We start from the raw sequence: 15,521 nt of genomic DNA, 5'->3' as shown, positions 1-15,521 counted from the left end.
TTTATCTCAATTATTATTGATGACACAGTATTTTTGAATGATTTTATTTTTCTGTCTAATCATTATATTAAAAAAATGATATTTTCATTTATTTAAAATGGATTATTTTAATTTCTAAATTAAGATAACACACCGAGATGAATTTTAAAAAAAAAAATCTAATTAATAATTATAGAAAATTCTACCATGTTAATCTCTTCATTTTTCTTTACTGTTACCGTTGGTCGGTTATATCTTATAAAAGAGTAATTATTCTCAATATTTTTATACTATACATTATATTTAATTTTTAATTTATTTTGTTTTATTCTTGTTAAATTAAAAAAATTCTTCTTGTAATATGCGGCATATCACATATTTAATAAAAAAAAATGTATTTAGTATAAAGATGAGAAATAAAATTCTGTTTAATAAAAATAAATTTATAATATAATTTCACATGATACACAGAATTTATTTTATAAAATTTAACATACTCATATAAAGTTGTAGATTTATTTTTAGAACATATCTTTAATAAAAGTATTTATCTTATTAAAATTACATGTCACAATCCCAATGTTCACACTTTTCGCCCCGACTTTATTTTCGTATCTCCGTTTTTTTTAAAAAAAATAAAGAATAAAACTACACTGAAATCATTACTATAATCCAGACAAACGATCTTAATATTGGATTCAAATCTTTCTGCGACTGTAAATTTTCTTTTCTCGGAAAGTTGAAGAATCTGTGGTTTTTTCTCTGAAAGTAAAGGGTTGGGAACCGACTTTCAGCAAGGAGGCCACTTTCTCTGCTTCCTTTCCTTCCTTGAATTTAAAATATCGTTTGCTGCACCAATTTTCCAAGAACTTCTCTTTCTTTTATTTTTTTACCCGAGAAAAGTTTATAAGAGAATTGTTTGCTTGTTGGCGGTGTTCGTTGGAGGAAAATGTTGTGAAGCTGGCCTTTTGAATTCAATGCCTTTTTTATTCTCTTCTTCTCTTCGTCTCTAAAAGTGTCATCTTTTTTATATTGAAGCATTTTGGGGGCGGTGCGGTCTTACAGTTCATATCTTGTCATCAATACGCGTTGCTTCTCCGTGTTGATTTTCTTCAAAGTATATAAAGTTCTTGAATCTTCTGCTTCGTTTTGCTCTTGTTGCTTTGTATCGAAGTCAGATCTGAGTTTGCGTTTGGTCTATACGCACATTTGGACATTCTCGCGGGTAATTGTCTTCACATTCTCTCTCTCTCCTTCTCTTCTCCTGTCCGTTGCAATCTTTATTCGCTGTTTGGTTGCCGGGAAAACTTAGAAAAGTATTACAAAAGAAAAACAAGAAGAGAATGCATCGTTGTTTTCTTAGAAAATCTGAGGACTCTTGCTTAACTCTTGAATTTTAGGAGTGAAAGTTTCCATTTTCAAAGAAAAATTTATTAGTAATCAGGCTCAGCCTTGAGGATTATTGTTGTTGGATGGATCAAATTATATTATTTATGCTTTTGCACTTGCTTATTTATTCTGTCTAGTTTTCTTCGCTGTATATATATGGGTTGGTTTGTTTACTTTTGGATCTTAGATTAACATCTTTCGGTGTTTTGCCAATTATGAATGCAGATCAGCAGGTCGGAAATCTTGAGGCTGATCATATTTGAGTTTTTAGAGTTTAGTATGCTCTTGAGTCAAAGAACACTAGCTTGAAGGCCTTGGGCGAAGACTTTGTTGTATGAAAGATATGGCGTCAGGCGAAGGGAGGCGCCATCGCCACAATCTAGTGCCTCTTGCTGCATTGATCAGCAGAGAGATGAAGAGTGAGAAGATGGAGAAGCCCACTGTGAGATATGGGCATGCGGCTCAGTCGAAGAAAGGGGAGGATTATTTCCTGATTAAGACTGATTGCCAGAGAGTCCCCGGAAATTCTTCATCAACATTCTCTGTATTTGCGGTAATGCTCGCCCTTTCGCTCTGTAATTCTATTTTGCCGTGCCACATGAACCGGCACTTCCGTGTTCAGAGTTGTATGTTAGCATTGATTTTATTACTTTTCGGCCTGCATATTACAATTCAATGCTCTTCAATTTAAAGTTCTCTCCTCTCTTAAGCTTTAAAAATAATTTTCTTACTTCTTACATATAAAAAAAAAAAGAAGAGTATTTTTCTTACTTCTAAGATCGATGCCTTTGGTGAATCGCATTTCAATGCTGATGAGAAAGAGTGAAACTGGATGATCATTGTTTGCTTCTGATATTCAGATCTTTGATGGGCACAACGGAAATGCTGCTGCCATTTTTGCAAGGGAACATCTATTGAATCATGTGTTGGGTGCTATGCCCCGAGGACTTGGTCGGGAGGAGTGGCTCCAAGCTTTACCTCGTGCATTGGTTGCTGGCTTTGTGAAGACTGACAAGGAATTCCAGAGCCGAGGCATGGAAACTGGCCTCTTTACTTTCTTTTGTTTTTCTTCTTACTTGCAGTCCGAGTGTATTTGTTATGCATGATGATCAACTAATTTTTTCTTATCCCCATCCGATTATCTCCAGGAGAAACATCTGGAACCACGGCTACATTTGTAATAGTTGATGGATGGACTGTGACAGTTGCATCTGTCGGAGACTCACGTTGTATTTTAGATACTCAGGGTGGCACTATTGCTACCTTAACTGTGGATCATAGACTTGAGGAGAATGTAGAAGAGTGGGTATCTATTTGAAAGCCCTTAATTATCATGTTTTCCTGGATACACTTTGTAATTTTTTCTTCATGGTTGTAGGAGGGAACGCGTTACGGCGAGTGGAGGTGAAGTGGGGAGGCTTAGTATTGTTGGGGGTGCTGAGGTAAGAGATGTGTGTGTATATATATATATATATATATATATTTTTTTTTCCTAGAAAACTGCAGAACTATATATATATATGTTCTTCCCCCAAGTTATGTTATATGTTAACATGGGGAGATATATGACCTTTTAACTCTTGCAGATTGGTCCCCTCCGTTGTTGGCCAGGTGGTTTATGCCTTTCTAGGTCAATTGGAGACATGGATGTTGGGGAGTATATAGTACCGATACCATACGTCAAACAAGTGAAGGTATTTGTTTATTGTTCTTTTTACTTAATTTTGTATATGCATCATTTCTGTCTTTGGCATGAATCCTAATATTCTTATTTTGTATAAAAGCTCTCAAATGCAGGTGGGAGGCTTATAATTGCATCTGATGGCATCTGGGATGCCCTATCTTCAGAAATGGCTGCAAAAAATTGTCGCGGGTTGCCTGCCGAACTTGCTGCTAGGCAAGTTGTGAAGGTGATTAAATTCTTCACTGTGCTATATCTTCTGGCAAGTCCTGCTTGAATTGCCATGTCCTTCTGGTCGGTATTTTAGCACAAATGAGGGTTAATATTATTCTTATGGCAATCTAATGCTTATCCATATTATATTTGATGGAATATTTTTCAGGAAGCCTTGAGAACAAGGGGCTTAAAGGATGATACAACTTGCATAGTTGTTGACATAATTCCTCCTGATAATTCGGTACTGCCATCAAGTTCTCCGAAAAAGCAGAACAAGCTGAAAGCACTATTTTTCAGGAAGAGGTCACGTAGTTCTGTTAATAAACTATCAAAGAAGCTATCAGCTGTAGGTATAGTGGAAGAATTGTTTGAGGAAGGCTCAGCAATGCTTGCTGAAAGGTCAGTATTTTTCGGATAGTTGTGATGTTTTAATGAACTATTAAGCTTACAATGGTGCACTACCTGCTGATATCTTTTTTCTAGTCCATCTATTGCAGCTTCTCTCTTGTTTGGATTTACATGGCTATAATGGGCAAGTCTATGTAGCTATAATGGGCAGATGTAGGTTTTTGTCTGAAAAAGAAGACATCTATGTGCAACAATCTAATTTCTTTTTTTGATATGGAACACTTTAATATCTTATATGAAAAACAATAGGATGGAGAATGATGGAGATAGGGAAAGATGGATCTTTTATTCTATTATCTCTTTCTGATGACAGTGATACTTGTGCTGTTAAGTTACATATATCCTTGATGAGGAAATAGTATTGCTTACTGCATTGGTAACTTTATTGACAATGCTCTTGGAGTGTATATGTGGACAACGCTCTTGTTGAAAATATTGATGTGGAATTGATTCTTTAGTGGACTGTAAATTTTGTTTTGTATTCATACGAGTAGAAATGAGTTTTTGCAGTTAAGCAGGTGTCAGTTTTAGAATTTATTTAGGTCATGACCTCTGCTTATTGCTGCATTGTTGCTGCCGTAGAAGTTCTTGAAATATTTCAATCTGATTTTCTCTGTGCTATCAAATAACTTTTCTGCTTGTGCTTTTGTACTGAATTTCACCTCTTCAAATGGTATTTTTCACTTGGCTGGAACCAGTATCTGAATCCTAAAATTGGTTCTGCCTTCACAGATGGTGGGGTGCACTCTCCCTTTCCTCTAGTCCCCAAACCCTTGTTATTTATGAGGTTCAGGTCATCACATGCTTAACCCAGTTTGCATTGATATAAGCCTTAATAACCTTTGGAGCATGGCTGTGGTAGAGAACTCTTTGAGGAGAGACTTCAAGAATTTTTAAATTCATCTAGTATTAGTGATTTAAGGAGCACACATGAACAGCATCGGAATTCCACCTAGCAATTTCTGTATCTGCATGTGATTTGAAAGTTGATTTAATGTCTGCCCTGGTCCTTGACCCACGAGGTCATGATGCTTTATAGGATATATGCTAGTTAGCTTGTTTCATTTTATCTCTACCAACAATTGCTTTACCTGATATTGCATCCTCAACTACTTTATCTTAGCGATCTAGATGCTTAAGGACCTAAATTGCATTTCCTATTAATTCATCTACTGGTTAATTACCTGCGTTCCTGTTATGTTGAGTTCAAAATATAAGATTTACCTGGTTCTGAATACTTACAATGATATCAAAATTTTCATGAAACATCCAGTTCCAAGGCTGGGATATTGTTGCTCTGACCATTCTAGCTTGTCGTGAACTTAAACCCTGTCATCATGACTGTCTGACCCAAATTCTAATTACTTTTTGGTCCTAGGTTAGAAGTTTAATAAACAGCAAAGTTAAGCTGAGTCATGGATTGATGATGAACCAAACCTACTTCTCATAAAATTGCACCCTAAATTTGAATTAAAGGTGTACTTGAGAAGAAAAATATGCCCAGAGAAACTTTTGTATTCCAGAGTATACTGTATAGCTGAACTGCTGATGTATGTATTTAAAAATTTACTTTTGATCTAATTGGGTTTTATAGTCTTGTCTGTGGAAGGGTGCACATGCTCTGTGTCTAGCACATTATTTTGGTAGGTCGAAATTGAGATGAGCTTGTAACCAAATCGATCTATTTTGCATGGTAGTTACTAATTAAAACTTGCATGATCTTCTCCAGCCCTCCGAAAATGATCCCAGGTAGGGACTTGTATGCATGTGGAAACTTTTAGTTTTATGTCTTGAATTTTAGCTTGACTTTGTAGTTTGAGTTCAGTGCCTGATGTGGTTTACCACTCCATGTTAGAATATGCTTATTATGGGAAACTGGTGTTCTTGTTTGCTTCCCTGTAGTAGTCTTTAATTTGTTTGGCTTTTTCAGTTGGGTGCTTTATAGTTGTATCTTAGTTTCTAATAATATGAACTCATCTTATGAGATTTTTTTCTTTTATTACTGGGTCACACGAGAAATTATTGTCATATGTTTTTTCAGACTGGGAAATGATGAGTCCACATGCCAGTCGACATCTGGCCTTTTCGTCTGTGCTGTATGTCAAGTTGACCTTGCTCCAAGTGAGGGCATCTCTGTCCATGCCGGTGCCATCTTCTCCACCAGCACAAAGCCCTGGCAAGGCCCTTTCCTTTGTGCAGATTGTCGTAATAAGAAAGATGCAATGGAAGGAAAACGCCCTAGTGGTGTTAAAGTGGCGTAGCTCCTACATTGTTTTACCCTATTCTTTACCTTTTAATTCATATATTTTTTTTTAATTCTCCATTTTCGTAGGCCAGCAATTGTTTGAATCTTGCTATGATGTTGATCAAGTGTATATGTCAGATCTGGGAATGGTAAGGTAGTTTAGCATCATTCAAGTAATAGAAGGTTTAAGGAGCAACTGGGCTGAGTTTGCCAGTTTGGGATGTCTTCTGGAAATTAAAATTAAGGCGCAGAATGCGATGGTTGTAGTTGGATGCTCAAGTTACTTAAGCCTAATAGACTACCCAGTGCTTGAGCTCGAGTATTTTGTGTCGAGCTCGCTTAACAAGCCAAAGACCGGCTCGGCTCGGCTCGATTCCAGCCTATCTTTACGAAGGAATTCTGCTATTAGAAGGTACAGTTAATAGATATAAACATGACTTGTGAAGGACCCGCCCATAAAATGTCTGTCAAAATACCAGACTAAGGAGTTCCGACTTCTCCCTTGTTCCCCCAGCCAACATCTGCGTTTGTTCATTTTCAAAATGTTATTTCGTTTTTATTTCCTTTTCTCTGTGGAGGAAGAAACCGTTGTTTGAATCCATCATAAGCATAAAGGACTCGCCATGCCGAAGAGTTTTTAGAGTTCAGATATTCATTCGTCTCTGACTAACCTCTCATAATCTCTCTTTAGCGCATAGGCAACGAGTTGCTATTGCAGTCGTAGATTATGTAATCGTCGCATTATCTTTTTAAAAAAGAGTGAGTACATATAAAATTTATGTGAAAAATTAAATTTTTAATAATAAATTTTACATTTTTCCAAAATTATCGCATGCGACAGTTACGACTTATCTAATATTCCTCTATTTCGAGTCATTATTATCCCACAACACCAAAAAAAACAAGAGGCTAATTTATTGGTTGGAGTCATTTCTTGATCTATAATTTTGTTTTCTTTGCTATGTAATTTATTGAGGATAAATGATATACGTATAGTTTTTAATTTTTATACAATTATGCTTTAAATTGAAGATATTTTTATAAAAGAATATTATATTTATAAGTTGTTTTATAAAAATAATTTTTATTTAAAAAAATTTGTATAAAAATTATAAAAAAATAGTTGCGGCCCCTGCGGTTTCATCTTTCTTTCTTTTCTTTTTTTCCTTTGTTGAATCGGGGACGACAACCACCAACTCTTCGAAGGGACCACTCATTCGAAGTTTGAAGGCTGAAGGTAAGTCAAAGTTTTAAAATTGCATCGACGAGGCAGATGTCGGCAATCCCGACCTTAGCGTCTTCTACTCCATATTTTCGAGGCAAAAGGACAAGTCAAACGCTTCCCACTCAAATCCATTTATTTCACTTAAACCTCGATGATCTATATCTTCCTATCATGATCCACTTCTGCAGTTCTGCATATCTATACCACCACCCACGTTCTTGATCCCCAAATGAAAACCAAAAACCTCTTTCCCACCATTTTTCCTCTGTTGAATCTATGCATATTCCTTATCCTCTCTTCTCCTCTACCAAGAAAACCCCAAGGTGTAGTCGACCCTTACTTCCAAGTCTGCAGTGCTGAGCCTGAAAACTGTGGTGATGGGCAACCCATCAAGTACCCATTCCACATCCGAAGTAAGCAAAACAGGTCTTGTGGGTATCCTGGATTCGAGCTCTCTTGCAATAACAATGGCCAACCCAAGATCAACATCCAAAGTGACGACTATATAATCCACAACATTTCCTATGAAACCGAAATCCTTCGCGTCTCAAACTCTTACTTTTGGAATTCAACCACCGGCGCCTGTATTCCTTTAACTCAAAACATATCCCTTCCTGGTGCCCCGTTCGAGCTAGCACCGTTCCAAACCCATGTGAATCTGCTTTATGGTTGCAACACTTCGACACTTGAGAGTACGTTAAGGTTTTCTGCATATCCTGGTTGTGATCATGGGGAAAACAAAAACAGTTCGGTTCTGGTCCTGCCTAAAAACGACCCAAAGCTAAGGAACGTATCAAAGGCGTGCACAACTCGGGTGGTAGCACCCGTTGAACCTTATGAGCGTGAGAATCGTGATGGAATTGAAAGGGCCCTGAGAAATGGATTTTTGGTGAAATGGAAGGCCAGCGAGTGCAGCATTTGCCAGGAAAGCGGAGGGCTGTGTGGATTCAATTACAGTGAGTGGCATTTCAAGTGCTTATGCCCTGATAGACCTCATGCTTGGCACTGCATTTCTGGTCAGTTTTCTCTCTCTAAAAGACTTCTTCTCTTCGACTGTTTAGAAAGCAAGTATTACTTAGCATTCATTCATCGGTACGATTTGACAATCGTATCAGTAATTATAAATTTTTTTAGAATAAATCTTCTTTCTCACTCTACTGTGTGAAGAAGCCCAGCACACCTAACGTGCTGGATAAAAAAAAAAAAATTATGAAGAATGTGTTGCGGCTTTCTGTTGATGTACAACACAGTCTATTTTTTTAATATTTTTCAATATTTTACATTTTCTTTAAATGAAAACAACTTTTTATTGATATGAAGAAAAATAAAAAATAAATTTTTTTTTTGTTGAAGGTTGTCAAATATAATTTTCAAATGGGATGTTAAATAAAAAATCCGGTCTTAACATTCTTAAGAAAAACAACTAACAAAGTCTACCCTTATACATATTAACCAGACGTAGAGAAAGATTTTATTCATAAATCTATCATGTATTGACATACAAAATACGCTGTTAATGTTAAATCATCATATCAATTAGTAATGTAAAAAATCATGTTTACAAGTCGGTGTCAAGATAATATGAGAAATTCTATTTGCATTTCCTACTTGAAAATTGTATGTACAGACTCTTTATTAAATAAGAAAAAATATCATTTTAAGAGGGATATTTTTATAATTTTAAAAAATTTTAAAGATAAAATTATTTAAGCTTGCATTGCAGTCCCTAAATGGGGACTGTACGTAGTATTGCTCCAAGAATATTATGTGAGCAATTCTGCATACAACAGTAAAGTGCGTAAACGTAACGTAATAGTTTTGAAAAAAAGTAGGGTCTATTATTAAAAAATTAATTTTTTCCATATAGATCTTATATTTTATTTATTTCTTTTAAAATGATTACGTGGTAATTATACAATTCATAATTATAAATACATTTTCTCATATTATATTGACATCACCTGATCTAATTTATTTAATTAAGAATTTTGTGATTTTTTTAAAAATAATTACCTCGATGAGTCCCTCGTTCCCACCACACACGACTTGTAAAGACTAAAGATCAGAACACAAGAAAAACTACAGTAACCTTTGAATTGAAAGATAAAAAGACTACAATGAATGATGTATAAGTTTCATGAAAAGTTATTATTTGGTAAGGATAGACTTATAACTCTTTTATTATTACTTTACTATTCTTAATGTATTTATTTATTTTTTTAAGTATCTTTTTAATATTCACTTTTATAACTATTAAGTAAAAGAAAATTTTTTAAAAAATAAAAAAATTAAAAAGAATAGTAGAAGAGTAGTAAGACTATCATTATTCTTTTACGAATATTTGAATAGAGAAAATGATTTAGATAATATTTTTTATAATACTTTATACAACTATATTTTAAATAAAGGATATTTTTATAAAACATCATATAAAAATAATATTATTATATAATATGTTGTATAATATGTTGCCTGTATATCTTTAGTCTTTGAATAGGAATCACAATCCCCTAATGCACACGCCAAATCATATAGGGGAAATGACTTCACGGATGAGTTTTTTGCCTGGATACACGCGTTCTACATGTTTCGGCTGGTCAAAACGCTCTCGTATCCCACTTTCTATGTGTGTGTGGTCCACATGATAGATAATAACACTTTATTTGCTTCGAGAATTCTAATTTCTCGTTAATTTCTGAACCAAAAATGGAGAAATTTGTTTTTTTCGCCCTTAATTTTGTGTTCTACACTTCTACTTTGTACATAAACTCAAGAGGCTTTTACCTATCTCTACTGGCATCTAATGCAAGCTAAGAAATCAATATTTTTTATTTTTTATTTTTTTTGAATCTGAAAATCACAGTTTAAAAAAGTTGGTTAATGACAATTTAGCAAGCAAACAAATATATATATATATATATATATATTTTTTTTTTTTATCATAGCAATCAAACAAAGAAATGAATATTCAGCAGAACACTTTCTAAACTATTGTCTCCGTTGCAATTTTCCATTTCGGTAAACATAGCAAACCGACACTTTATGCAACAATCAGTTGATTGGCAAGGAAATGAAAAACCATATCAATATGAAAGGGGGGTTTTTTAACATAGCAATAAGCAGTATTGATAGGGCTTGGAGAGCTCAATGACCACGACAATATCCACCACTTTTTCTTCGCCCTTTCTTATCTCACCACCAACACGCAACTCGGCTTGGCACATGCAGGGATGGGGAGGACGGGGGTGCGGCCCCCACTGCCCGCCCCCAGTTGAAATTGGCATTTCACGGGTTCGACTCAAAAATTAGTTTAACGCACATTTATCGGCCGGGTCAAATGACTCAAATCATTTAGACTGACTGGGCTGGAATTTTTCTACACAGGCCTACCACATGATCATAAAGCTGAATACCGATCAGCATAGAAAGTTAAAACTGTGTGCATTATATATATGCATTAAAACTATATGCCTGACTAAACAAATTCTCTTCTTCTTCTTCTTCTTCTTCTTCTGCATTAAAACTGTATGCTTGACTAAACCCGATCAGCATAGAAAGTTAAAACTGTGTGCATTATATATATGCATTAAAACTGTATGCCTGACTAAACCCGATCAGCATAGAAAGTTAAAACTGTGTGCATTATATATATGCATTAAAACTGTATGCCTGACTAAACAAATTCTCTTCTTCTTCTTCTTCTTCTGCATTAAAACTGTATGCCTGACTAAACCCGATCAGCATAGAAAGTTAAAACTGTGTGCATTATATATATGCATTAAAACTGTATGCCTGACTAAACAAACTTCTTCTTCTTCTTCTCCTTCTTCTTCTTCTTCTGTATTTTTACACGCCAGGCAGGGAAGGCCTTCCTCTTACCTTAGCATTGCTTTTTAACTTATACTAATGCCTAAAATTTCATAACAGATCGGAACAGAAGAAAGAATTATCTCAAGCCCACGATGGTAATTCAGGTTTTGATAAAGTGTTTTTCATGTTCATCTATAAAATAAAAATAAATAAGTAAATATAAATAAATAAAGAGAGACATAAATTTACATGGTCAACTACGTCCATGGGTTGTTTGGGTGATGCGAGTGTAGCGAGAGGATGTCTTGACCGTGTAACTCTGACAATGCAAATGTAACGAGCTTGTGGAGAGTCCCCTCTTTTGTAGAGATCTCCTCTTTTTATAGAGATCTATTTTCTTCATTAGATCAGTGATTGAGTTCAACATGTATTGTAAAACTTTTTCCTTTTAGGATTTAGTGCTAACTGCTTTTGGTTTATCTCTTCTTTGCCTTTTCTCTTCCTTGCATCATCTCTTGGCTTTATCTATTCTCTTATTATTAGTGATAGATTTTTAATAGGTTGGACTTAATCAATATAATCTATAACTTTGGCAATGTTTGGTAAGTAAAGTAGTGAGAATGGTTTTTGAATGGTAATAAATAAATAATAAATAATAGTGAACTAATTTGAGAATAGTTGTATTCTTAAACATACCTAAATCCATCTCAGGTCAACTACAATGTTAAATTAAGAACATAAATATTATATCTCAACATGCTTTTGAAATTTTCAAATAAGAGAGAATTGGGAATATCCAAACCCCGTTATGATTTTAGAGTAATCTCGGGTCTTAATTTTCTTCTTTTGTTGGCTGTGGTGGATTGGGAATTTTGGGATGGCTTTCGTCTCCAAGTTTGTTTTATTTCTCCTCTCGAACCTCGTGCTGCTTTGCTTGCTCAAGAAAACAAGGGATGTACGAAGGAGTTTGATTGTGGAAGACTGGGCAAGCTCGGCTTCCCTTATTCTCCAATGGGTAATGCTGGGCATCAGCCGGAAGCCGCAGCACACCTTTTTTTTTTTTTTCTTCAACTCAACACGGTGTGTTGAGGATGTAGGCTGATGTTTTTCATTTCTCTTCTCCAATACCCAAAACCCAGTTGCCGCTTAAAGGCCTAGCCGAAGACTATCGGTCCTGACCCAAAATACTGTCTGATCGGATCGGATCGGATTGGACTGATAGTCTTATTAGTCGATTTTGAGATGTGATTTTTTTAGACAGGATTGGATCGTGACAGATAGAATGTATATATATATATTTTAAATATTTTTTTATATGTAATATATTATTTTATATAATAGTTGTGTAAGTTAATTATGTAATTTTTTTTAAGGGATTATCATTAACCATATATATATAGTGAAATAATTTAATATTCATTAATCATATATAAAATATTAAAAGAATTATTTTGCTTTGAGTCTGCTTCTAATAATTGGTTCGTGTATGATCATATGAATAACTATTCTAACGATTGTTGGATGAAGAAATTATATTTTCATATGCAAAAATAGAAAGCCTAGGATAATTTTTTACAATTTATATTGTTTTTTCATATAAATTTATTTTATATTCATGTGCCCTTACCATTTCGGTTACTTCAATGCCATTACCCACTCCTTTACAAGAACTAGCTTGTGATGATTCTGATAAGTTGAAGGTTAAGTTAGGGAAATAGTTGTGACGACATTTAGATATTAAAAAAATTTCGAAATTAAGCATGCCATTAATTTTGCCTCTCATTTATCTTCGTTTTGTAAACTAACACCACCACCTTGTTGTATCTTTTATCGCAGGGGAAAACAAACAAAAATGGGTGATACCATTAGGTAATATGCTTTCTCAATCACGTAATTTTTTTTTTCAAGCGGAAATCAAATTATGCATCACATGATAATTAGCACGTGCTCTTTATTCTTTGAATGCAGTCGTTTTATCTATTGGAATTGGGGCTGTGATTGTGGTTATTATAATCTACTGCTTGAGGAGAAAGTTCCCTTACTTATGGAAGAAGGAAAGTGTATCACATCAAAATATTGAGGAGTTTCTAAGGAGAGTTGGACCTCTTGTTATAAGAAGATATATTTATTCAGATATCAAGAAAATGACCAACCTTTTCAAAGAAAAATTAGGACAAGGAGGCTATGGTAGTGTCTACAAGGGTAAGCTACTAGATGGTTGTCTTGTGGCGGTGAAGGTTTTGAAAGAATCAAGAGAAAATGGAGAGGAATTCATTAATGAGGTTGCAAGCATTAGTAGGACCTCTCATGTCAACATTGTCACTCTTATGGGCTTTTGTTTTGAGGGTTCTAAACGAGCACTCGTTTATGAGTTTATGCCTAATGGATCACTTGAGAAGTTTATATACAAGAAATATCCTTCAAAGGCTGATCATCAGTTGGAGTGGAAAACATTATACAAGATTTCAGTTGGGATAGCTCGAGGACTAGAGTACTTGCATAAAGGTTGCAATGCACGAATCTTGCATTTTGATATAAAGCCTCACAATATTCTTTTAGACAAGAACTATCATCCAAAGATTTCTGATTTTGGCCTTGCAAAGATCTGTTCAAGAGACGAGAGTATTATATCAATGTTGGGCACCAGAGGGACTGTAGGATATATAGCTCCAGAAGTATTTAGTAGAAATTTTGGAGGGATCTCTCACAAGTCTGATGTTTATAGTTACGGAATGATGGTTTTAGAAATCGTTGGGGGTAGAAAGAATATAGATATCGAGGGTGATCGTACTAGTGAAACATACTTTCCTCATTGGATTTACAAGCGCCTTGAACTAGATGAAGAACTAAGCTTGCAGAGCCTCGTGATGAATGAAGAGGATCGTGAAAGTGCAAAGAAGATGTTAATTGTGGGTTTGTGGTGCATACAAATCGACCCTTCAAATCGACCAACAATGGGCGGAGTTGTGGATATGTTGGAAGGGAGTTCTGAGTACTTGGAAATCCCACCAAAGCCTTTCTTGTCCTTCCCGTCAAGATCATCTTAAATAAAATTGCCATTTGATTCTTCCACGACAATGGATGTCTTACGGTCTGAATCTATAGGATGTTCCTAGAGAATGATACTTTCCTTGAAATTGAATTCTCAATTTAGGGCAGTCGTCCAATATTACATGATGAGATTTTGAATGTCGTCTACTTACATGATCATAATCCTTGGATCCTTTCACAGCTTATAGAATGATGTTGGTAATCTACTAGCAATTAACATATCAGTTCTTTGTTTCTTTCGAGTGTAAAATTAAGCTAAGACAATAAAGATTAGGAAACATTTGCATATAGTCCCTCACAGTTCCCTTTTCACCTCTATACATATTAACAAGTCACCTCCGTCAAGATTGCTAGTTGATTCTTCGACTATAATGAGTCTCGTATAGACTAAATCTATAAGATATTCGTAGAGAAGGATAATACTTTACTTAAAAATGAAATCTTAATGTAGGACAATCATCATAATCCTTGCATGGATCCTTTTCACAGCTTATAGAATGATATGTTGGTAGTCTACGAATACGAAATTAGCAATTAACATTACATTTCTTTGTTTCTTTCGGGTGTAAAATCAAGCAAGACAAAAGACCATGAAACATTTGTACATACATAGTCTGTCATAGTCCCCCCCCAACAATGGCAATTAAGTAAATTAAATACTTTTCATCTGTCTAGAGTAAAGGTGAATAGAAGAGACGACTAGAGTTGACTCATTTATTAGAAAAAAACATATATAAGTGTTGAGCAATAATCTCATAATGTCTGTGGACAAGGTCTTGGGTATGTTTATAAGTAATGATCAATCATCTCTTGTAGAACCGGTTTTATGAGATGAGTTAGGCCCATGAATTTCTTCAATAAGTGGTAGGGCATATGTGCTAGAATAGAGTAATGTTACATACAGTCGTGAAGTGTGCAAGTGTTATGCAATCATTTTGAAAAAAAAGTGAGATCTATTATTTTTTATGTGAATCTCATATTTACTCAATTGTTTTCAAAAAAATTACGTGGCGCTTGCACACTTCACGACTGTATATAATATTACTCTATTGACATACTAAATACGCTATTAGTATTAAATTTTTCACATCAATTAGTAGTGTGAAATATCATGTTTACAAGTTGGTATCAAGAATACATATTCTACACCACTGACATCACATGATCTAATTCATTTAAGAATTTTGTGACTTTTTTTTAAAAATAATTATCACGATGAGTCCCTTGTTCCCGCCACACACATGACTAACTCGTAAAGACCATAACCCAAGAAAAATTACAGTAACCTATGAATTGAAAGATAAAAAGACGCCATTAATGAATGATGTATAAGTTTCACGAGAAGTCATTATTTTACGATAGACCTTAATTTAAAGCCAATTGCTGGATGGCAATAGATTACCTTCCATTATCAAAATCCATTTACTCTGTTACTCTTTAATTAGTATACATTAACAGCTCCAACCCACTGAAAATTAATGCCCCCCGACGGATACGCCAAATCATGTGGAAATGGC

At 34.7% G+C, this 15,521-nt stretch overlaps 2 protein-coding genes across 2 annotated transcripts; both read left to right on the top strand.

Moving 5' to 3' along the window:
• Positions 1 to 658: 658 nt before the first annotated feature.
• On the top strand, positions 659 to 6,477 carry LOC108988961 (probable protein phosphatase 2C 15). The gene is made up of 9 exons (XM_018962387.2): positions 659 to 1,204; positions 1,594 to 1,921; positions 2,229 to 2,400; positions 2,517 to 2,670; positions 2,747 to 2,810; positions 2,955 to 3,062; positions 3,153 to 3,278; positions 3,432 to 3,664; positions 5,715 to 6,477. The coding sequence occupies exons 2-9, from the start codon at positions 1,703 to 1,705 to the stop codon at positions 5,932 to 5,934; spliced, it is 1,296 nt and encodes a 431-aa protein (XP_018817932.1). The 5' UTR covers positions 659 to 1,204; positions 1,594 to 1,702; the 3' UTR covers positions 5,935 to 6,477.
• Positions 6,478 to 7,296: 819 nt separating this feature from the next.
• Positions 7,297 to 14,174, top strand: LOC108987649 (LEAF RUST 10 DISEASE-RESISTANCE LOCUS RECEPTOR-LIKE PROTEIN KINASE-like 2.1). The gene is made up of 3 exons (XM_018960595.2): positions 7,297 to 8,159; positions 12,790 to 12,822; positions 12,922 to 14,174. The coding sequence occupies exons 1-3, from the start codon at positions 7,373 to 7,375 to the stop codon at positions 13,998 to 14,000; spliced, it is 1,899 nt and encodes a 632-aa protein (XP_018816140.1). The 5' UTR covers positions 7,297 to 7,372; the 3' UTR covers positions 14,001 to 14,174.
• The last annotated feature ends 1,347 nt before the right edge of the window (positions 14,175 to 15,521 follow it).

The sequence above is a fragment of the Juglans regia genome, chromosome 13, assembly GCF_001411555.2.
Source record: "Juglans regia cultivar Chandler chromosome 13, Walnut 2.0, whole genome shotgun sequence".
Classification (NCBI taxonomy): Eukaryota; Viridiplantae; Streptophyta; class Magnoliopsida; order Fagales; family Juglandaceae; genus Juglans; species Juglans regia.
Note: the sequence above shows the minus strand (reverse complement) of the source record. Positions and strands in the feature narration are given on the sequence as shown.